At 41.8% G+C, this 24,566-nt stretch overlaps 2 protein-coding genes across 7 annotated transcripts in view; one reads left to right on the top strand and one right to left on the bottom strand.

Moving 5' to 3' along the window:
- Positions 1-6,045: 6,045 nt before the first annotated feature.
- LOC141802034 (photoreceptor outer segment membrane glycoprotein 2-like) lies at positions 6,046-10,130 on the bottom strand. Its single transcript, XM_074685430.1, has 4 exons — positions 10,021-10,130; positions 8,678-9,806; positions 6,409-6,655; positions 6,046-6,303 (listed from the first exon to the last, which is right to left on the bottom strand). Exons 2-4 carry the CDS (start codon positions 9,256-9,258, stop codon positions 6,046-6,048), a joined length of 1,086 nt encoding a protein of 361 aa, XP_074541531.1. The 5' UTR covers positions 9,259-9,806; positions 10,021-10,130.
- Positions 10,131-15,489: 5,359 nt separating this feature from the next.
- The window catches only part of cdc42bpb (CDC42 binding protein kinase beta (DMPK-like)), a 34,891-nt gene continuing 25,814 nt past the window's right edge, over positions 15,490-24,566 (top strand). For all 6 annotated transcript variants that reach the window (XM_074684732.1, XM_074684730.1, XM_074684729.1 and 3 more), the window contains exons 1-2: positions 15,490-16,216; positions 22,297-22,388. In XM_074684732.1, the coding sequence (XP_074540833.1) occupies positions 16,048-16,216; positions 22,297-22,388 (261 nt within the window). In that variant the 5' untranslated portion in view covers positions 15,490-16,047. The remainder of the gene's footprint in view (positions 16,217-22,296; positions 22,389-24,566) is intronic.

The raw sequence follows: 24,566 nt of genomic DNA, 5'->3' as shown, positions 1-24,566 counted from the left end.
GTCACCCGCCTCCGTCCTCCATCAGCATGTAGAGAGGCTGCAGCTCCACTCAGCACCCCCCTCCCTCCCCCGTCATTTATTCATGACCGAGCACAGAGATGACAAGGACGTGGGGGTGGGGGCGGTGAGGGGGGGGGGGGGTTATCCCTGAAGGGAAACCCCGTATCTCCACACTTACAGGGTTCTCAGTCGACAGCAGCGATGATGTCAGCTCACCCTACTCCTGCCTGCAGCCAATCACAGCTCTCGTCAGCCTCCTGCCCGTCTTATTGGCCCAGGATGTCAACAGAGCGCTGTGGTTCACGTGCAGCAGCAGCAGGTCAGCGAACGCCTCATGGAGAGCAGAACCTGAACACATCACGCAGCCTGCAGAGAGCTGCGGGCGTCCTGCAGGTGAACACAGAGCAGAGTACGGCTGCTGAGGAGGGACACACTTATCAAGGAGCACACACACCTACACACACACTCAGCTACATCCTGGACACACACAAACACACACTCTGATGTGTCCAAGAATCTGTCGTCTTTGTTTTCACACACAGACAAGCAGCTGAACATGAAATCTTCTAGATGCACAAACACAAGAAACACAAAGGTGTGTTTAACCTGATCAGACGTCCAGGTGAGAATCTGTGTGTAAGCATTGAGTGTGTTTGCATGTTCATGATGACATCACTGCAGAGGCCCTGTCCTCCCTGTGAATGTTAATAAAGTTTAGTGTGTTTGAATGATCCTGTTAGCAGTCTGCAGATGCAGCGTTCACTGACCCCTTGTTCATTCAGACGTCCGTCCGCTCACCGCCTCCTGGCAGCAGCGCCACACTCTCAGGACAGGTTACCGGGCAACCAGCAGCCGGCCGCCATGACCGTTTCATTCATTAGAGAGGAGGAAAGAGGGAGCGAATGAGACAGACAGAGAGAGTGACAGAAAGTAAGACAATAAGAGAGACGCAGGGAGAATCAGAGAGAAAGACAGGGTGAGAAAAAGAGAAAAAAAGGGACAGATGGAGTGACAGAGAGACAGGAAGAGATACAGGAAGACGGATAAAGGAAAAGCTGCATGAAAGGACAGAAAGACGGAGACAGAAGGATAGAAAAGGGACAGATGGAATGGGGGAAGAAGGACAGAGAAAAACTAAAGGAGAGAAAGACAAAGAAAGAAAAGATGATAGATTAAAAACAAACAGAAAAGACAGCAAGAGGAGGATTGAAAAATTACAGATAGAAAGGGGACAGAAAGAAATAAAAATAAAAAAAGAAAGAGGACAGAAAGACAGGCAAGGACAGACAAAACAAACAACAACAAAAACACATAATGAGACAGAAAATGAGGGACAGAAAGACAGACAAAAAAATAGAAAGGGTGGGGACGGGAAGATGGACAGGGCAGAAAGAGATGGACAGGGAGAGACTTGGACAGAAAGACAGACAAGAAATAGAAAAGACAACAACAGGAGGATAGAAAAAGGACAGATAGGAAGGGGACAGAAAGACCGAAAAAACACAAATTAAAAAAGGAAGAGGGCAGAAAGACAGACAAAGACAGACCAACTAAACAAAGAAATAAATAGGTGAGGGACAGACAGACAGGAAAGAAAATAGAAATGGTGGGGACAGAAAGAGAGACAGGACAGAAAGATATGAACAGAGAGACAGATGGACAGAAAGACAAGGATAGAAAGACAGAAACAGAAGGACAAAAAGGGGGAGGACAGAAAAAACAACAATAATTAAAAAATATAAAAAAAAAAAAAAAAAAAAACAGAAAGACAGGGACAGAAGGACAGAAAAGGGAGGAATAGAGAGGGGACAGAAAAAACAAACATGCTAAAAAATATACATTAAAAAAATGAATAAATTAAAAAAAAAAAACAGAAAGATGGACAGGAAGATAGAAAGATGACGAATAGAAAAGGAACAAAAAAAACCCAACAATAATAAAAAAAAAAAATAAGAAGAAAAAACAGAAAGAGACAGAAGGGTAGGGACAGAAAGACAGACAGGACAGAAAGCGATTGACAAAGCGAGAGTTGGACAGAAAGACGGAAAAACGACAGAAAGAGAGGGACAGAAAGTCAGACAAAGAAAGAGACGAAGAGACAAAAGAAAATAAAACAAGGAGAGAAAAGGAAAACAGACAAGTAGGAAGGAGACAGAGACAGAAAATAAGGACGGTAGGAAAAAATACAGAAAGAAAAGAAAGACAGTGTGGCAGAGGAAGTCAAACAGAAAGACGGATAGTATATTAGGACAGACAGAAAGACAAAAAGAAATTTTAAAAAAATTAAAAGATGGAGAAAGACACGTCGAGAGACTCAGTGAGTTGGTGAAAGATGGTAATAATAAGATCCTCTGTCTGCAGTCTGACCTTCAGTTCTCAGTTCATAAATGCAAACAGTCAAAAACAATCCACTTCCTCTTTAGGAGTTTATAGAGAGCTTGGGAGGCCTGGAGTGTGAATTCAATAAGCCACAAGATACTTCACGGATACTTCCACTTCATGGCCTCCTGAAGATGAACCATTAAACCAGTGAACAGGGTAACGTCTCCTTCTCTGATACCTGCTGTTCCAGGTGTCCTTTAAAAGCTTTAAGAGGTGACCTTGAGGATGTGTCAGGTGACCTTGAATACCTTCCAGGCTAGTGGAAGAATTTCCAGGTGAAGACGTCACAGCCAGGTGTATGTGAGAAACAATCAGGGACCTGAAGCTCAAACAGGAAACAGCTCAGAGTTTGATTGACAGGCCCTGGTCTCAGGTGACACGGCAGTCTGACCTTTGACCTCTCTGTTAGGGATGTCAAACTCTCACTGATGACACCACTGGATGAGGTTTGACGTTCAGTAATCCGAATTTAAGGTGGACTGTGCTGAACCACTCCTGCATCAGCATCCAGGTGACACACACATACACACACACACACACACACACACACACACACACACACACACACACATACACACACTCACACACCTTGTGAAAGCTTCCTGCTTGGTCTACCAGAGAGACAAACCTGTCAGACAAAACTCTGGGCAGGACGCACATCTCCACCTCACTTCACTTCCTGTTCCCTGTGACATCACGCTTCCTGATTGGCTGAGCTGCTCACACTCTCCATTATGTAACAGCTTTCTCTGCCTCCAGGTGCATTGTGGGGAACGAGAAGCTGACAGCAGTCAGAAACAAACATTAATCCCATTTAATCCCTGTCACCACAGCAACCAACGAGCTCACACTCACAGAGACACAACAAGTTTATTCAGATTAGGCCCCGCCCCTTGGCTGTGATGTCACTGTATATCAAAAGCTGTGATTGGTGGCTCTGATTTAGGAAGCGATGGAGCGGAGGAGGAGGGGGTGTTACATAACAGGAGACATCTTTAAAATGAAGGGGAAAGGAGAAAGAGGGAGAGGAGGAAAAAAGAGGTGGATGGACAGACACAGAGAAAAAGAAGAGATGAAGGGATGAACAGATGGAGATAAAAGAACGATGGAGAACAGAAAGGAAAGACATGATGGGGGTTGAGATAAAACAAGGAGGGAAGGACAGAGGGAAAAAGGGAGTAAATGAAAGACAGAAGGAAAGGACTGAAGTGAAGGACAAACTAAGGATGAAGGAGGGATGAAACCAAGAGTAAAGATGAATAGAGGAAGAGGAAAGAGGACAAAGGGATAAAGAGGAAACAAAGCAGGGAGGAAGAAGGAGGAGGAGGAGCAGGAGGAGGAGGAGGAGGGTCAGAGGTAGAGTAATCTGGGGCACAGAGGAGCACATGGTCGTCACTATAACAACCAGCTCTCTTTCTGATTGGCTGCAAAGTGATGATGTAATTACCGAGTACTCCTGTTAGAGTATTTAATATGTAAACACACACATGGAGGCACACACTCCAAAGTCCTAAATACTCTGAGTGATTTAATTTATGAAAAACTTTATTCAATATAATTTTACTAAAATAAATAGATAATAAAATTTTGCTTTACAAGTGCTATGAATGTAGTATTGGCAGTTTTTGCTGTATTATAAACAGCATGTGTGTGATATCTCTAGTTGTTATATTGATAGAATTTGATGCTATTGGACTTATTTCTATTGCGATTTGGAGTTATTTTGTTGTTGTTTGTTGTAATTTTGCTGGAGCATGCTGCAGCCAGTCTTGGCTAAGACACTTTTATAAATGAGATTTTGAATCTCAAGTAGGCTTTTCCTGGGTAAAAAAAATAAATAAATAAAAAAAATAAAAAGAAGAAAAAATTGCCATTGCCAGTATTTTACTGTGTTAAACAGCTTAATCTTTACTGTAAAATTAAATGTGTCTCACAGAGTATGGCCAGGATTAAATTTGTGCATTTGTTAACATCAAAGTGCAGTATAAGCATTTTGTAATAACGTGTTTCTAGTATTTAAAGGGTAAACCTGACTAAACGAATATCATGATATTGCCATATTTTCGCTTAAAAAAAAAAAAATTATCAACAATATTCTCTGTAAAATACATTAATGTGCTTCAGTAGTTAGGGGCAGGTTAATATAAGCTTTAGCTTCCTCCTGTCCCTTCTCAAACACTGTAGGTATGTTTACATATTTTTGTATTTAATTATTTTAATTACTTGTTGTTCTTGTTTACAAGACTTTGAACTAATGTGACATCGCTGCTCTTGGGCAACAAATTGCGCAATCTATTTTTCTACTTACAATTTTCAAATGTTTGAGTTAAATCAAAATCAAATCAAATCAAATCAAATTTCATTTATTGGATGTATTTATACAAAAGTTTTATTGAAAGTATTCTGGATGTTGTATGAATGGGATTTTTCAATGATACTGGATGTATAACAGTTTTAGAAATATTTATGATGTTTGTTTTTACATCGCTTATGCTGTATTGATTACAGTAAGATAAACTAAGATTAAAGTTGACTGATCCCAGGGGGATTATTTGGCTTGTTACAGCATTAGTGACATGTAGGTGTAAATAGGATAAAACAAAAATTAAAGTTGTTATGATGTTTATATACAGAGATCTTTAGGAACCAGTATGAACCAGCACTGAAAGTTAGCGATACTATATTCAATTTGTGTTAATTGTGGCATTTTTTAAAGCAGAGCATCAGTTTTATAAAATCGTGGTATGAGTAATATTTACATTGTGGTATTGGTGTGACTTATAATGTAGAATTTAAAATGTAATTTTTATTTGTAGTGCAGATATTAAGACAAATGTGATAAAGTTATAGTACTATTTTCAGCACCACAGACAGCTCAGAGCACAGCTAGTCTCTGTCTCCCCCTGCTGGTGAATCACTGAAATTACACTTTTGACTAATTCAGACCAATGAGGTGATAAAATATTTTTTTGATCCATTAACTTGATGTTTTTATATTTTGATAGTTAAGATCACATAGTCTTGTTGAATGATTCATTACGCATCTTATTGTTTATAAATTAACGTTCAAAACAGATGAGGGAAAATTTTAGTATTACTGATAATGGAAACTGAAAACAGTTTTTTGCAGCAGTAGTTTTGATTACCATAGCCACAAATACATTCAACCTTTCATTTAACCTTGTTTTTTTTCTCTCCAATCAGCTCTCAGGTGATTACGCAGCTGCTGCGGAAACAGGAAAGGAAGCTTAAGGCAAACAGGAAGTGATGCGTCTGGTGAGGAAGTAACACAACAGAGAGAGACAGGTTTAACTTCAAAGACTTTTATTAAGTGTTTGATGTGACCAGCCAATCACAGAGCAGTTACACTGGTCCACATGGCAGGATGTGACCCTGAGTTTGAAACAGCATTTCTACCTGAGACCAAACCTTTCTGTGTCACAGCTCATCGTCTGGACCACCACACACAAAGTTCAAACCCTTCGGAAGAAGCTGATTAGGCTGCTCTCAGGAAGTTTACCTGGAGGACTTCATTTTTCTCTGAAGGCAGAATCTGTTTCTGGAGCCTCCTCAGGAACTCTCAGCATCTTGGGATGCAACCAACAGAGTCTCACCAGAGGTCTGGTTCTGCTGGTCCAAGTCTTTGACCCTTCATGCTGTGTTCTAGCTGGTCACAGGTATCTGCACCCCGCGGGACGGTACCTCCTGCTCAGCACTGGCGGTCGGGACGTTGATGTTGGGGTCGTCATCGTCGACCTGATAACACTTCCCCAGGTTCTTAATGATGTTGAAGTTGGAGCGAGCCGTCTCTGCAAAACTGTTCTCCAGGATCCAGCCGTCTGACTCCAGATCTGGATCACCAAGCCGGATCACATTCTCCATGGCTGTCTGCAAGTACCGGACCCCTGTGAGAACCAGCAGCTGATGAGGAAGACACACAGGAAGAAGTCAGAGGAAAAGTTTAGCATCAGTGAATCAGACACTAACTGGAGATGAACTGCTGGTGGTTTTTGGGGGACCCAGTACCTCAAAGAGCCAGATGAGCAGCACAGTGAGGCCGATGGACTGCATGATGCCGGTGTAGTGGTCCATCAGGGCCTGTCTGCAGCCCCTCCTCCACAGGTTGAGCTGCTGACTCTGCTGGTCGTAGTTGAAGTGAGCTGAAGTGTTGCTGATGTGGTGCTGGATGCACGGCCGTGGGGACAGCGTGCTGCAGCAGCTGAAGGGGACGCCGTCCATCAGGTACCGACCTTCCACGTTACTCCTCAGACGACTGCAGGGAAGAGGGGGAGTGCTGTTAGACGATTACCAAAAAATACTATTATAACAAGTTTCACTACTCTGCTGCTTGTTGTGATGTACTTTAAATTGTGTTTTTCTCATATTCTTCAAACAGGATGAGACTGCAAGGCTGTTCTGACTGGCCAAAGAGTCACATGAGACAAAAACACAAGATCTGCTCAATTTGTGACATCACTAGTAGGTGAATTTGTTAACCTGGCATTACTGGACTCATCAGCTGGCTCACAAGTATTACTGTTTTTTGGTTTTTTTTTGGCACAGCAGTAGTAGAGGAGGCCTCCAGAATGTTGGGGAGTCTTAAAGAGACAGTAGCTGAAATAAAGTGTTTCAGGCAGGGGCTAAAATAACGTCTTTCTGAGGCACAAACCTTTGATAAAGAATATATTCTTTGAGGTATAAATCATAAAAAGCTACAACAGAGCTATCACTGAGGCTTTTAAAATCCTGAAATATGAGAATAATATCCCCGCTTTAAAATTAATGAGTCATGGTTGATTTATTTGACTCAGGAAATGGTCCATAATGCACGGAAAAGGATTGAGGCTTCTAAAAAGAAGTCTTTTTTTTAATTTTCTATTTTTTCACATACATACATTTTTATTTTTATTACTATTTTTTCTGATATTTAACTCAAATTCTGATTTTTTTCTCAGAAAAAAATAGTACTCAAAATTAAGTTTTCATTTTAATTTTTTTGTTTATTTTCATATATATATATATATATATATATATATATATATATATATATATATATATATATATATATATAGATAGATAGATAGATAGATAGATAGATAGATAGATAGATAGATAGATAGATAGATAGATAGATAGATAGATAGATAGATAGATTAATTTTATTACTATTTTTATAAGAGTAAAGTCAAATTCTGATTTTTTTTCTCAGAAAAAAATAGTAATAAAAATTAAGTTTTCATTTTAATTTTTTGTTTATTTTCATATATATATATATATATATATATATATATATATATATATATATATATATATATATATTTTGATAGATAGATAGATAGATAGATAGATAGATAGATAGATAGATAGATATAGATATAGATATAGATAGATAGATAGATTAATTTTATTACTATTTTTATAAGATTAAAGTCAAATTCTTATTTTTTTTCTCAGAAAAAAATAGTACTTAAACTTTTTTTTTTCTACATTTTTTATTTAAATATTTTTTCCAGTGGCCCTAATCATCTCCCGTAGAAATGCTTCATGGTCATAAATAAACATAGTATGCTGTTTATATTCAGGAGTACGGTTTGATTTTTATTTTTATTTTTAAATATTGGTTTAGATTTGTTTTGATTGTATAAATTTTAAGGATATGTAAGAGATTTTTAATGACTTTTGAAGAATTTGGGATGACCTCTTGTGATTTTGAATGTTTTAAAATAACCAAGTTTGTTTTAGATGATTTGTCATGGTGGTTGTCGTTCCACTGTCATACTTTTCTTCTGATTTGGTGTTTCTAAAAAATATAAATAAAATAATCAGGTAAATGGATCTGAAACAGACTGAGGACAGGACCCTGGCTGACTGCTTCTGTCCTTTTAAAACCCAGACACAGCGTAAATCCTGCAGACAGGTTACATCAAGTCTCTTCTACCTGGGTTGAACCTTGCTGTTTAAGCCTGATTTATCCCCTGACCTTCGACCCCTGCAGCTTTTACTTTGCAGTGGACCAGTGGCCTGATTTCAGAGTGATATGTTTACGGTTTTCTGTCAGAGAGAAGTGGTCTTTAGAGTCCTGAAACACTGCAGGGAAATAGAGTTGAGGACTCACAGAGGTCTAAACTGGTTCACCAAAATCCAACATTTTGGGACCCAGGATCTGCCTTCAGTATCAGTAATTTAAGCCGTAAACTAAAACCAAAAACTAAGATCCAGAGTGATCTTCTACTATCTGTAACAGTGTGTTTATTAAATTATTGGCTGTTTGTGTTATAACTTCAGCTTCACTTACTCCACCACCAGGCTGCTGGTCATGTCCAGGTAGCGGTTACTAATCCACTGGACCTGGAACCAGTCCCTGTACCCAGAGTTCCCACAGCACTGAAACTGGATCTGCAGCAGGTCCACGGTTTTCTTCAGGTAGCAGCGACCTGGAGTGTCTGTGTCCTTATAGTAGCGCATGGCGTTCTTCAGACCCAGCAGCAGAGACTCCTCCAGGTGGCTGCGTATGCTGTAGCACATGAGCGCCCCCATCAGGACGCAGGAGGTGAAGAAGAAGGTGCAGACGACGTACGGCATCATCACCAGCTTCCAGCGAAGGAACTTGTTGGTGTCGGTACAGTCCAGGCAGATCTTCCCACCGAGGAAGTTGATGCAGCAGGCTGCGAGGCCCGTGGTGATTAGAGTGTTTGGCACATAGTGGATCCCGTGCTCTGACATCACTTCCTGCCATTTCTGGATCTCTACTTTGAGGAACAAACCAAGGCTGAGGAGAATCGCCCCCGTCACTACGGAGATCCAGTTGAGCAGCCAGAGGACCTCTGCTAGCTTCTCCCTCTCGGTCTTCGTGAAAGTCAGCTTTCCCACTGCCATTCCAGTCCTAGGGTACTGATCTGGATCACATCAGCTCTGTTTCATGTCCAAAGTCCTGAAAACATGGCACACTCTGGAGGGCCTTCAGGTGTGGAGCCACCAACCACCTCAAAGGGCTGCATGAAAAACCAGTCTGGTACCAAAAACACCAAAACGTGCCTCCTCTTCTGTCGTCTCTACATGATATTTACAAACACTTTTCATCAGCATGCATAAAACTCTGAGTTCCTCCTTAAATTTGGTCTCTAAATCTGATCAGACTCCAGGTTTGTCATGACTGCAAGTCTCCATCAGATAGAAGACGATCCATGCTTCATTTCAGGTCATCCAGCTCCTCTCACGCGGGAATTTTGATGTATCGACCTCTCACAGGTTCAGGTGTGAGGGTTCAGAGGTCAGAGTTCGGGGTGGGCCTTTCCTCAGAGCAGAGAAGGTGAAAACTGGAGGGAGACGACTGCTGGCTGCTCTCTGCGGAGCCTCGTAAGGAGCTTAGCGAGGTATTTCAGGTTCTCTTTACTGAACTCTGAGACTCGAGCAGGACGGGAGTGCTGCAGGAAGAAGGTCAGAGTTTAATAAAAGTTCTGTGAGTCAGAAACTGATCCAAACATCTGTCAAAGAGTCATTTAAGCATTCATCACTACAAGCCCTGCTGCTGATACTGAACTGTTCAGAGCAGAAACAAACTGAGCAGCCGTTAACTGTTAGATACTGAGCGACTAAGAGCCCAAAGGTCACAGGATCAAATGCCAAACTGGAGCCAACCTGTTAAACCAGCCGTCAAGTTCACAGAGTCATTCAGGATTCAGCCAGCACTGAAATGTTTCAACAAACCGACTCCAGAGCAAATGAAAGTTAGGATGAACGCAACATGTAAGCTGCCATCTTAGATCAAAAGCACCCCTCCCCCTACCTCCCCTAAAGCAGAAAGTGACAGAGTTTTACCTGGTGGACTGGAAGCTTCCTGGTGTCTGTGGATCCGTCGTCCCTTGGACCCCTGGTCATCTTGTAGAGCCCAGTCCTGCCACACTTCAGGAGCCGTCAGGAGCAAATATTGAAGCTGAGAAAAAGAGTTTTCAGGCTCCTGTTAGACCGCAGCGCTAATCTCCTTACAGCTAATCTGCCTCGTAATAAGCCGTGAAATCTCCATCCCCCCCCATTCACCAGCTGGACCATCAACAGGAAAGTACAGTGCCCGTGTACTGAACACCTTGTTTATCTATCTGACATCTTCCTGATCATGAGCCTGACACTTACCTGATCTTCTAGCTGATGCCTGGAGACACTCCAGAGAGCTTTAAGGTCACCGCAGAGCCAGAGGGAGGGGGAGCCGTGTTGGAAACTCAGCCTGATAAGAACTGACAGAGTGATCGGATATGTTCATGACTGACAGGTGAACAGGTAGTCCTGAACACGGACCCCACAGGAACTTACAAGACCCTAGAGCCGATAGACCTCCATGAAGATTTAGAGTTAGTGACACGCAAACAAATAGAGGTCAGAGAGTGAAGACTTGAGTGTTCCAGGTCATCCTACAGTTTCAAGCCTAGAGCAGCATAACTAGGAGCTGGTCCAAGCCTAAACCAGTCCTAACAATAACCTGTTCCAAAAAGTGTTAACCTACCAACTCTTAAAAGACGAGAGAAAGTCTGCCACCCCAACTCTGATAAGCAGATGATTCCAAAGGAGAAACCCTAATAGCTGAACGGCTCTACCTCCCATACTACACGTAGTACAGGTTATTTGTTTGACTCTTTTAGCTTCTATTTGTTGAGAACTGGGCAATTGATATAGTAGGAAACAGGGTGAGAGTGGGGGGTGACTTCAAACCATAGACTGTATAATAAATGGACATAGCTTTTGTGACGTCTCTTGTTTCTGAAACAGACTTTTGAAGCAAGTTGGAGTTAAATCTCAAGCTGAAAGTCATGCCATTAGAATTTACCTAATGAAACGGGAGACCATTTTTGTACCAGACTATAGACATGTTTTGTTTTTGCTGTATCATCTTTTTTTGCTTGGTGTGTATATGATTTCCAGTGGTATCAGAGCCAGCCTCAAGAGGACACTTGACGAACTGCATTGCCTCATCTTTTTAGACCGGAGGTTGTCACTTGGCTCCAACTTGAGCTGCCCGCTGATGGGCTTGCTTCATAGCGTGTGTAACCTAGACCGCTGGTTTATCTGATTGTACGACAGTTCTGTAAATGTTGTAACAATGGGAATAACAATCCAGCAGACCAATCACAGGGCCCACAGTTCATGTGGTTTCAACGCATTGTTACATTTTGGAAGAGGTGCACATTGGCAACGTCAACGAACATGTACATCCTCCAAGTAGGTAAGGGGCTTGGCAGTCCTAGCACACGCAGGGTAGGTTGTTAATTCAATGCAGAAGTATATACACCAAGTATGCATCTCTTTTGGAAACGTCTACCCAGATTCTGGGAGGCAGACACCCTCTCTGCTTTTAAGACTGGACAAAACTTTTCTAAGTTTACAGTTAGGACTGGTTTAGGACTTATATCATCACTCTCTGATTATCAGTGGTAGGATTATTGGGTATTGGGCTGATACCAACCTTTTTTAAGGTGTCGGTACTCGCAGAGGCTGCGGATACCAGCAGCTGATACTCAAGACAAAAAAAATCTTTTGGGCAAGTCCTCCTCAACAGTAGATGGCGCTACTTGCTGTGGTTTAACACCACGGGGAATACGTGCCAAATCCAAGCGGCAACCTCTGGTCTGGGAATATGAGACAATGTGGAAGTGCTAAAATCTGCTGTTTCTCAAGTGTTCGCTTGAGGCTGGCTCAGGAAGTAGCGGAAGTCACAGACACACCAAGCCAAAAAAACGCCATTTTCAAAGCAGAAATTAACCAATTTACAGCCTGGTTTAAAAAACGTCCCCTGTCTGAGTTGCTAATTCTACTAGCAACACCCACTGTACAGGGAGTGAATTTTTTCTAACTTGGTCGTTCAGAGGATATTATGATCCCGAGCTGCCCCAATAAGAGGCACAGCTGAGGGTCACGTGACCGACCATCGCCCTATGGCTGTAGGCGAAGCCCTTGCCACTACCAATATGGCCGCTAGAACCGACGAGACGGGTGACGTCGACGAGACTACGTCCATGTTTAATACAGTCTGTGGTCAAATCCTGTTCAGACAACAAGAATGGACCAGGGGGAGTAAACAGTTAAACTGTTTTATTTTGCACTTCTGTTTATTTTTAAATTGTAAACTTAGAAAGAGTTGTTTGTGTTTTATTTTGGACAGACACATGGCAGAGTAACTGTGGTGTCTTTATTTAAAAGTCACTGTAAATTGAAATTTTGTTTTCTGAAAGTACTAGTAGTATCCATACTCAGTAACGGTGAGTGGTTTCGAAGATCCATAATTAATGGACAATAGCTCTTACTGTGTGTTCTAACTGGTCTGTTCTCATTCTCAGACAGTTTTAAATAAGTTTCATCCAGTGTTAAGCACAGGGGCCCATTGTTAAAAAGTTCCCCTAGCACTAAAATACATGCTAAGTTCTTTCTTGGGAACCAAAACACACATTAAAGTGCCCTTCTGGTTGGCAAAACACACTAAACTGCCCTCTTGGCTAGCTACAACATGAGAAACTGCCCTCTACAGTGGTAAGGACAGGCTTGATGTACCTCTTTTCTTTTGGCCCCTGCCCTTCAAAAAGTCTGTGCACACCACTGATTTCAGCTGTACCCATGACTTATCAAATGAAGCAGTGAAAACATGATTCAAAGTGATAAGCACATGTGGTTTTACTTTCAATGATTGCGTAAAACAGGTATGGTATTCAACAGTCTGTCTTTAGGTTAGCTTCATGAGTATCTCTTAATAATGTTGATTATTTCAACTAAAAGAAATACACAGAAAAGATTCAGTCAGTCTGCGAGTCCATCTGTCTCAGTTGGTTATTTTTCTTCGAACTGATCACCTAAACTGCTCCTGAGCAGCTTATGATCAGGGTTAAATCCACTCACTGACACTCAGAACGCCTCCTCCTTTTTATTTACAGGAAATGCTGAGTAGATGGGGCCTCCAGTGTTATCTTCCTCTGTCTTTGATCAATTAAACTAAACAGCAATCCCCACAGAAAAAAAAACACTTAGACGTTTTACATCTAACATTAATAATTCACCACTAAATATCAATCTAACAAAACACATTAAAACACCAACATATTGATCGGGGGAGGTAAACTTCCAGTTTTCACCAGCAGATGGCAGCAGAGACCTTTAACTGATCCTCATCATCAGGGCCTGTGAAGAGAATGAAATTTGTTAATAATCCTCACAAAACACAATATTCATGTTTTCAGTTCATTTACAGGTAAAAATGGACTTTGGTATATACAAACCTGTGGTTTAAAAGAAAAAAATCTCAAGATTTAAGCTCACTGCTCAAAAACTAAAATAATTAGACAAAGACAAACTTTCAAAGTAAAGTAGAATTCCGACAGGTAATCATCCCTTTGATCTTCATGAAGGTGCATTGTTGTGTGTTGCTTTTTTGTCTCTATTCTCTCTGTTATCACTCTTTTTTTCTGTAAACTCTCTTTACTCTCTGTTTCATGTAGGTCTTATCTCTCTGTGTCTGCTATCTCGGTTTTCTGAAAAGTGTCCACAGAATCAAGATAAACACATTCAGAGAAAGAGAAAAAAGATCTTACAGCAGAATTGGTCAGAGGTACAAGTTTTCCGGAGCTCACTATGGTTTGTATGGTATATTTTAGTTTTAAACACAAACTTTTTAGAATTGAAAATAAAAACATGATAAAATTTACTTCCTATAACTTTTCTGTTTTTTTTTCACCCTCCTTTTGAATAAACTATTTTTGTTGTCTTTTGAAAACACTAACACACAAACGGTCAACAAAGACCTTTTTCTATATCCTGTCATTGTGTCACCGGTGACGTCAGACCCCCTCCTCCTTCTCCCGGAGGGCGGTACCAGTCTCTCCCAGCTCCTGTCAATCAATTCATGACGTCATGTGTCCAGAGCGTTTCCGGTGCAGGAAGGCGGGGCCTCGGTGTTCCCGAGGGAGCGTCGGACAGGTGGGTCAAGAGTGTGTAGACCAACAGGTACTGACTTCCAAAACCGGGATAGAATCTTTCAAAATAAAAGCACGAAGAAGCAGTCAGTTGGACAGATTGACTTGTGTTCCTGTATTATCTTATCAATCTATTTCGTATGTAGCTTATTTCATCCATTGTTTTTGACTTTTCAATACTACATAATAAAACTGATATTTAATAAAAACTAACTTTTTAAACATTTTTTTCCATGGCATTTGTGCCTTTTTTGGTATTAAGATTTATTTACTTTTTTGGATCTGTAAACTCAGATACAGATTTACTACACATTCATGAATTACATTTATCCATCAAGTATTATTAAATAATAATAATGATTATAATTATTATGATTAGCATTAGAAGTAGTTTTGGTAGCAATGGTAGTAGAAGTTGAAGAAGTCAGTTAATGTCTAATGTTACTAGTTTGACACTAAACATTCCCCAAATATATTAATTTTTTCTTTAAATGCAACTGTTTGACCCTCCATGAATTGTTTCTTGTATATTTGTCTTTGAAAAGAAGTTTAGTTTGGTTTAGTTGGTCTTTTTTTATCCATGTAGTTATAAAAATAAATGTTTATACTCTATTTAAAAAAAAAAAAAATCAAATGCACGATAGGAGCAAAAAGAAGAAAAAAATATCATTATATCTGCCCTTTCTCTCACAAAGAATTAATAAACACATAATCTAAATCAATAAATGAATAAATACTGTTGGTCAGTATGCCTTTTAACATTCCATTAATTCTTTCATACACAAGGATGAACAGAATCCACAAACATGAATGCTTATTTCCATTTTGCCACAACAGAAAAAAAAAAAAAAATTATTATTTGTTTATTGCAAAATTCAATTTATCTTGTTTCCCTGTAACTGTTAAATGTCCTGGTTTTGATAATAATAATAATAATAATAATAATAATAATAATAATAATAATAATAATAATAAATGAAGTTGCAGAATGATTTTGCTTTTTTGGAGTATCCCAGGAAATACGTTTGTTTTTGTCTTGCTATGTGGTTTTTACAGTTAGTGGTGTATTTTGGTGTTGGTGTTTTTCCTCAGCCGTTGTGTGTCGTTGGGTGTTTTATTGTGAATTTCTCGGACACAGGAAGTGTGTGTGTGTTTCTGGAACTTGTCCTGGATGATCTGATCCGGATTCAGCCATATTCACACCGAGCAGCCACACCGGCAGACTCTCCAAACCCAACAAAAACCGTCTGAACCCGTTCGTCGCGAGCGTTCCTGATTTGAACTGTTATCAATATCAGGCCCGAGTTTTTCCCGGTTCTGCCGGACATGTTACCAAGCTGAGGGACCGGCGAGAGGACATGGATCCGCCGCGGACAGCCTGAGAGAGGCGACGGTCTGACCGACATCCCGAACCTGAGAGCAGAGTCCAGACTGACCGGGATCACGGACTGGCCTGAGCCCGCAGGCTGAACGGCTCTTGACGAGGCGAACTGACGGAAACCGGCGGAGACTCAGCGACACACCGACACCCGGACCGCTCAAAATGTCGGGAATGTTCTCCTGGAGCTAACGAGCTAGGCGCAGCTAGTAGGCTGCGCTCGGCTGGGCTCGGTAGGACTCGGCAGGAGTCGGAGCCTGGGCGGCGGGGAGCTCTCGGACTGCTCAGTGGGGTTCGTGTCGGACTGTAACCGGGGTAAAGAGACTCGTACCGGGCAGGATGTCGGCTCAGGCCCGGCTGAAGCGGCTGGAAGAGCTGCTGCTGAAGCAGAAGGAGGCGGGCTGCCTGAGCGTGGAGGCTCTGCTCGACCTCCTGCTCTGCTTCTGCGCAGAGCTATCCCAGACCCCTCTCCGCAGGGACAAGCACGTCCATGACTTCCTGGAGTGGGGTAAGAGCCTGAACCATGTCCCGGCCCTGTCCCAGGACATGGCATTAGCCTGAAAAACACAAATAACGCACCATGGAAGGTTCCTGTGACCTCTAGTGACCACTTTGTGGTTAAGCGATGCCAGGGGGTACACAGGGGGGACAGGGAGTTTCAAAAGATACTTAAAAGCTGCAAGGGAGTCAAGGGAGGGTTTAAGGATCTTTGAAAGGTTGCTGTAGCCCCAGAGAGGCTGAGAGTTCTTAAGAATTTCTGAAATAGGTCAAAAAAGAGTGTCAGGGTTGCTTTGGAGCTCCAAAGAAACTAAGGTTTGGAGTAAACACTGAGATGAACCTGGAGGATTTCAAAGAGGTTTTGGGCCCTCGGGAGGAGTGTGAAGGGTTATAGGTCATTGGGAGACGTACAAAGAGGTTTCAGGAGGTGATAATATTTCCATAGCTTATATTCATGTGTGGTTTATGGGATCCTCTTTAAGGTTTTTGGATTTTTTTGATTAACTCTATGTTTAAGATTTTTCAGTGAGGTCATTAGAACCAGGTTTTAGGACCATAGAGTAAAATATAAACACATTTTCAGTTAACCTGGATCACAGTGCTGCTGTCGATGTGGGCGGGGGCTCATAACTTTGATTGACACATGTGAGGAGACCAATTATGGAAGAGCTGCATGTTCAGACAGCCAGACTGTTACCAAACACATAATGTAGAGTTTAATATCCCACCATGGTCGACCATTAGCATTCAGTAGCCGCTCCCATGTGAACGCAAGGGCTGTGATTCTGCCACTGTTAGCTTTGGGTTCATCATTGTGATGGAAGAATACTCTTAAGAAGGAGGAAACCACGCCCCTGGTGTCACAGGGCGTCTTCAAGGATGCTGACCCTCTTCTATGTGTTGTTCAGAGTTTTATAAGAGGAGTATAAGAGTATAATAAGGGTCATTGATCAGGAAAGCCTTTGATCAATACATTGAACAGGTTTTCTCTGAGTGGTTGTATCAGGACAGACTTCACTGCAGCTCTACATTCTGACTCTCCGTGGCCCACTTTGTCCTGGTTCGGCCTGACCCTTTTAAACCGGTCTGTCCTGGTTTCAGCTGGTTTGATTTTGTTCTGGACTGATCACGTAGATATTTGTGAGTCCTCTTGTCTGATGTTCTGATGTTTTTTACTTCATCATGATTCACTGTCTGTCTTAAGTAACTCTTGGATTTGATGCTTTTTAACTGTTGGTAGAGATGGTGTTACACTCCCACACTGCTGGCATTTTCTTTCCCCATGAAAGCAAACCAGAGTTTGTCCCACATGTGACTTTTTCCACCCAATAAACCCCCCTCTCTCTGAATCAGCAGTCAGGTATACCATCCTGTTAGCTTTAACATACGTGATAAGATAAAAACAGGACCCGATAAGGCAAAGATAGACATAAGAACACAGGACATTATCAGCTGATGGACTGATGTCTGCCCACAAGACAATTATTAGCTGATGCAGGTGTCCAGTCTGAGCATGGGAGCATCCTTTAATTGTGAAATGAATGATGAATTCAAGTTGTGTCTCACCTGTGAGATACCTTTGTCTTTTGACCTTTCTTTGCCTGTAAAACACAAAGTGTCAGCTCAGTCAGGTGTTAAATCACAGCAACTGAGACGCTGTCAGCTCACAGCCAATCACAGCTCGCACTCTGTAATGTCACATCCAGAGTGTGCTTAACTGACAGCCAGAAGAAATAACCAGAAGATCAGTCAGTTTGTTTATGAAACGCCAAATCACAGGAAATGTTATCTCAAGACACTTAAAAAGCACTTAACAAGTTTACAGCAGCATTGAAAAACTTCCCTTTAATGGGCAGAAACCTCGAGCTGGACCAGACTAATGTTAGACAGACATCTACTTAGATTGCTTTGGAGTCAAAGAGACGGATGGACAGAAGTTGAAAAATTGATGTAGCAATGATGATGGTGAGGCTGCAGTAGCCGTAGAAGCTGGAGTCTGGTAGGTTGACGGCAACAACCTGGAGAAACCTGCGAGACAACGGAGCTCAGGGACGCTCAGAAAGACCGCCTTCTTGTCTCAGAGAAGGTTGTGTGCTGTCGCAATGTATCGGCTCATTTACACGACAACGTTTCATCCGTAAAACGCTTAAATGCTGTGAAATCTGTGCTAACACGGAAACGCTGAGGAACTGTAAACACTGTAGTGAGCATGCCAGGCCTGTAGTTGGCACTATAACTGTCTTGTTTGGAAGCAGCTTTTTTGGTAGATCTCCACCGAAGTAGAGTTGGGCCGATCATCTGGTGTGTTAGCGAAGGCTAAGTGGATCAACAGGTGCACATTTTGTTGAAAGACAGTGAGCATATTCAGCAGCACAAGCACAAAATGGTAGTCCGCAATGATCGTAACAATGGTATGCTTGTACGCACTTGCGCGATCCAGAGTGTGATGTCAGCGTACACTGAAAATGCCAGCTCACTGTTTACACAACGGTGTCGGCAGTGTTTCAGAAAAAATCCACTCTGGAGGCCGTTTTCAGAAGTTTGTGTTTTGAGTTGGCTAAAACGCCTGTACCTGTGTAAACCCAGGGCTGCAAAGCAACAATACTTTTGCGTTTCATCTGAAAACCCTTTGATTGACGATTCTTTCGACCAATCATACCCCTTTTCCACCAAGCTGGTTCCGGGGCTGGTTTGAAGCTAGCACCAGTTCTTTAGTTTTCCCTGGTTGCTGGCTCTCAAAACTGGTGCCTAGCAAGTAGGGCTGGATAATTAATCGATTTTAAACCAACATTGCAATGTAATAGAATTTAATTTTCAAAGACTGCAATTAAAAAAATAATTTAAAAAGTTTCATGTACACAGACCTGGAGGAAGTATAGTAACTTGTACTTGTCCTCCCTTAAAACCAGCACTTCGTTTTGTATGGTTTGTTACTCTTACTGACAACGGGAGGTCAGTAAAGTTTTCCAGTGTTCCTTTTTTCTTTTCCACTTAAGAAAGAAAAAAAAAAGACTTGTTTAAATGTTAACAATATCTTTTGTCGTGTTAGTCATACCATAAAATGACTTAAAACTTGTGTTAAGTGAACAATGCAGAAGATAAACGCCCCCACAAAAAAAAATCGTATGCTAAATCGCAATTGCAATATTGGTCTGAAAAAATCGCAATTAGATTATTTTCCAAAATTGTTCCACCCTATTAGCAAGCACCAACTCTTTGCTGGGCCAAGAGAAAGAACCATGTTACGTGGGGGGCTACGGGCTTATGTCAGGAGGTGGGGGCGGGTTTATTGACCAACCTAAGCAGAGTAAAAACACAGAAGAGCGCCATTTTTAAAAAGAGGAGTTTGAGGTAAGCCATACAACAGAAGAACGTGATGATGTAGCTCTCTGGCCGGCACCCGTTTGTGGAAAACAGAAAACAGTTCTTAACCGGTTCGCACTTGAACCAACTGCGAACTGGCTCTGGCACCAGCCCTGGAACCAGCTTGGTGGAAAAGGGATATCAGTGGTCTTTGGTGTTGGAGCTCCACCTTCTGGGGTCAAATCAGTTTAGTTTGGCACCCCAACAGAAAGTCCCAAAAAGTTTGTCTCGGTTATTTGGGGATCTGTCCGGGGATAAGTCAACGGAACCGCAACAAAATGTGTGCCGTAACCAGGATTCAATCAGGGGGGTCTTAAAAATGGAGACAGTGTCTGCCCCCCAAGATCCTGACTGGTAGATGAGTCCAAAGGAAGAGTCTGATAAATGAGAGCTGTACCTCCCATACTACTTTTGGTGACCGTCTGGTTAACAAGCAGGCTGCTTAAAATGTTGCGTTACCATTGAGAGCTTCGTAGTTGAGAAAGAGGATTTTTGGGGAGTCAGTGTAGAGAAGCTAACACCACAGAAGATGATGATGATGATGATGATCAGCGCAGCCTCAGCTCTCATTGATCTTCGTGTGTGTGCATGTGTGTGTGTGTGTGACCCAGATAAGATTAATGAATAAAAGATGAGGAGCAGTCTGCAGGGTCCTAGAGCCACCTTCCCCCCATTACTTTAATACAGTCATATAAGAACATGATGATGGAGTGTTGAAGTGTGGGTGTGTGTGTGTGTATCCTCAGTGTAACAGCTGGATGTTCACTCTTTGATGATCAGGAAGTTGAAGTTTCAGGCTTTTGAAACCTCCTCTGAGTGAGTCGTACACCTGTGATGTTTCTGGGACAAACACACAGACACACACAGACGCACGGATAACTATCTGTACTTACAGAGTGAGTGTGAAGGTTGATAAGAGCTATTGATGGATGTCAGGTTATCATCAGATAGTCACAGTTTGATGGTAGTAGCCCGTGCATCCTTTTTTAAACACATGCAATGCTAAAGTAACATTAGCCACCTGTTTTCAGAGAAGTATATGATAGCTTCATTCAAGTTCATGATAATTCACTATTTACACATTTTCAGCCTTGTTTTGCTGCAGAAATAAATAACTATAGTTATACCAGTTGAATAAAAGCATTCATGTGTTACAGATGAATATTATTACACAGTTGCTTCCTTGGAAATACACTAATAAACGGCCACACAAGTAAATAAAAAGTGCCAGTCAAAGATTTCATGTTAAAACAAGAAAAGCACTCAGAGAACGCAGACCTCCGCCGAGCATATTGTGATTGTGACGCAACACTTCAGTCCTACTTTAAGCAGACTGTCTGCTGCAATTTGGTGTATGTTGCAGGTTTGTACGATAATTTGTTTCCTGACAGTGTTGAAAATTATGATGACCCAGGACATATTTCATATTCTGGATCTTAGTATCCAGGATATTGCCAGGATCTGGATCGTACTTTTACATCTGTCAGAAATGATGGTGACCTTGTCTTGTATTGTTTTGCAAAGCAATCCGACCATTTATGGTGGAGTTATATACCCATACGGTGAAAACGGCCCTATCTCACAATGATAAAGAATCCTTTAAAAAAGTCCTGGATCCAGATGGTGATCCGTATCACCTCCAAAATTTAATCCCTTCTTACTTATCCCATTTTTAACATTTCCTGAAAGTTTCATCAGGATCCATTTGTTAGTTTTTGAGTTATGTTGTTCACAGACAAACAGACAAGCTCCTAAAAACATAACCTCCTCGACGAAGGTAACAATATGTTAACTATTCAATTGCAAACAAAAGTAATATTCTAACACCAATACTCTTAACTGCTTTTCAGCCTCACAATAAATAATTGTTCAATGAAACTTATTTAAACACTGACTCCAGCAATATTACGTTAGCTAGGGGTAATATTGTGCATTTTGACACTTGAGAGCCACCATAGCAGAAATGACCAACACAGCTACAGATGCCATGTTGGTTTTTCTCGCTACTGAACACTGATATTGCGTATTCCATAAAAAACAAACTGTTAAACAACATTCTACTAGCTAGCTAGCTAGCATGTATGCTAACCGTTCAAGTTTTGTACTCGAAGAGGTCTGGATATCTGTTTTATTGGGTCTTTTTTACATGTTTTGATAAGTGGGAGTGGCTCTGGAGGCGAAGTACAGTAGTTCAACACCAGCACAAGGTTTGGAGGTGCACTTTTGGGAGGTTGTCGACGAAAGTCAACAATTTGGGTTAACAGCTCCAATGACGGCTAATATCCAGTTGTAAACAAGCACAGATGACAGCGTCTTGTGGCACAATATTTCTGTTGTATTTTTACTTAAAAACGGATATAAAGTTGGTGTAGCTGAGTACTCAAGAGTAATGTGTAATAAGCACAGGCAGGTGAAAGTTAACCGGTAGCTTGTGCAGCTAGTTTTGCTAATGTTAGCTTTTCTCGGCAAACCTGGTGAGTTTGTTTAGGATCCAGTTTGTTCTGCCTTGCAAAATGATTAGTACTACATTTGGACTTTCTTTGGGGTTTATTGAATGGTCAACTAGTAATTTAGATTTCTATCAGTCGACAAAATTACAATTAATCCATTAGCAAATTAATGGCATCAGGACATCTCTTAGTAGCAGGATAAAGAATATCTGTGTTATGACATCAGTACACTGTAATTATCAAAGTAGATGAATGTTAAATGTCTTTATTTCCTCAGTGAAACCGTTCACCAGCACGGTGAAGGACCTGCGGCTCCACAGAGATGACTTTGAGATGCTGAAGGTGATTGGACGGGGAGCTTTTGGAGAGGTAAGACAGCCTGTTCCTTTCCCTTCTCCTCTTCATCCATCTCTTCGTCCTCCTTTCCAGCTTCCTCTTCCTCCTCCCGCTCCTGTCTGTGTTGTGAAGAGTGAGTCACATTTTAGGCAGTTTTCCCCTGATAATGATAAAAAAAAAAGAAAAAAACTGAACTGCTGTCATGCTGTGAAAGTGGAGTTTATAAAATATCATTCCCACCTGGTGACATCATCACAAAGGCTTTGTGGGTAATGCAGTTTGTCACGCTTGCAGCCTGTAACTTTTCGCTCCAGCAGCAGTTTGATCAGATTCCCTCTGTGCTCTGGTGCCTGTGTGTATGTCTGTGTGTGTACATTGTACACATACCAGAGGAAAGGTGTGTCAGCACCACACCTGCTTGTTGCCTGAGGATACAAACACACACAGGTTGATGTATGTGTGTTTGTGAGGACAGCTGTCTCTCTGGTCCTCGCAAACACATAGATACACGTTAAACACACACAAACACACTCAGGGAGGACCAATCAGATCAGCTGTCAGAGTGTGTGTGTGGAGGGGTGTGATTTCAGGTGTGTCCCTGCTCTACAACAGTCTGACAGGTTACTGGAACCGACTCAGGTTTGCTTCTGTTAGCAAATCAAATCCCTGCTCTGCACACACTCTGTGAACTGTACCTGAGGCAGAGTGTGTGATCTGAGGGTAGAGACCCCCTCCTGTCAGAGTTAATGTGGCTCACACCTCTCTCTGTGTTAGTGTCAGTGTCTGCTCACATCTTTCTCTTTCTCTTCCTTTCTATTAGTGTTATTGTCTTGTGCCTCAGTCGTGTGTACGAACGTTGGAAGCACAAATCTGTGATTCATCAATATTTTCCTTCTTGAATTTTTTCTTACTTTGTGAATAAATGTAGAACCTCCTCAAATGTAAACACATACACTTTTAACTAAATGCATGACTTACAACTCACCGGCCACTTTATTAGGTACACCTTGCTAGTACCAGGTTGGACCCCCTTTTGCCTTCAGAACTGCCTTAATCCTTGGTGGCACAGTTTCAACAAGGTCCTGGAAACATTCCTCAGAGAGTTTGGTCCATATTGACATGATAGCATCACACAGTTGCTGCAGATTTGTCGTCTGAACATCCATGATGAGAATCTCCCGTTCCACCACATCCCAAAGGTGCTCTATTGGATTGAGATCTGGGGACTGTGGAGGACATTTGAGTACAGGGAACTCATTGTCATGTTGAAGAAAGCAGTCTGAGATGATTCCAGCTTTATGACATGGAGCGTTATCCTGCTGGAAGTAGCCATCAGAAGACGGGTACACTGTGCTCATAAAGGGATGGACATGGTCAGCAACAATACTCAGGTAGGCTGTGGACTTTAAACCATGCTCAGTTGGTACTAAGGGGCCCAAAGTGAGCCAAGAAAACATCCCCCACACCATTACACCAGCAGCAGCAGCCTGAACCGTTGATACAAGGCAGGATGGATCCATGCTTTCATGTTGTTGAGGCCAAATTCTGACCCTACCATCTGAATGTGGAGCAGAAATCCAGACTCATCAGACCAGGCAATGTTTTTCCAATCTTCTATTGTCCAGTTTTGGTGTTGCTGTGTGAATTGTAGCCTCAGTTTCCTGTTCTTAGCTGACAGGAGGGTCACCCGGTGTGGTCTTCTGCTGCTGTAGCCCATCTGCCTCAAGGTTGGACGTGTTGTGTGTTCAGAGATGCTCTTCTGCAGACCTCGGTTGTAACCAGTGGTTATTTGAGTTACTGTTGCCTTTCTATCAGCTCCAACCAGTCTGTCCATTCTCCTCTGACCTCTGGCATCAACAAGGCATTTTGTCCCACAGAACTGCTGCTCACTGGATATTTTCTCTTTTTGGGACCATTCTCTGTAAACCCTAGAGATGGTTGTGGGTTAAAATCCCAGTAGATCAGCAGTTTCTGAAATACTCAGACCAACAACCATGCCACGTTCAAAGTCTCTTAAATCACCTTTCCTCCTCATTCTGATGCTCGGTTTGAGCTGCAGCAAATCACCTTGACCATGTCTTCATGCCTAAATGCATTGAGTTGCTGCCATGTGATTGACTGATTAGAAATTTGTGTTAACGAGCAGTTGGACAGGTGTGCCTAATAAAGTGGCTGGTGAGTGTATAATGAAGAATAGATGTGAGAAACTGA

The sequence above is a fragment of the Halichoeres trimaculatus genome, unplaced genomic scaffold (genome assembly GCF_033239565.1).
Source record: "Halichoeres trimaculatus isolate MK-OKI-2021-1 unplaced genomic scaffold, fHalTri1.1 fHalTri1_scaffold_13, whole genome shotgun sequence".
Lineage (NCBI taxonomy): Eukaryota > Metazoa > Chordata > Actinopteri > Labriformes > Labridae > Halichoeres > Halichoeres trimaculatus.
Note: the sequence above shows the minus strand (reverse complement) of the source record. Positions and strands in the feature narration are given on the sequence as shown.

Coding starts and splice junctions, on each gene's coding strand:
- LOC141802034 (XM_074685430.1), bottom strand. CDS start 9,258: ATGGCAGTGGGAAAGCTGACTTTCACGAAGACCGAGAGGGAGAAGCTA. Junction 6,656..8,677: donor ACCAGCAGCCTGGTGGTGGA/GTAAGTGAAGCT, acceptor TCTTCCCTGCAG/TCGTCTGAGGAGTAACGTGG. Junction 6,304..6,408: donor TGCTCATCTGGCTCTTTGAG/GTACTGGGTCCC, acceptor CTTCCTCATCAG/CTGCTGGTTCTCACAGGGGT.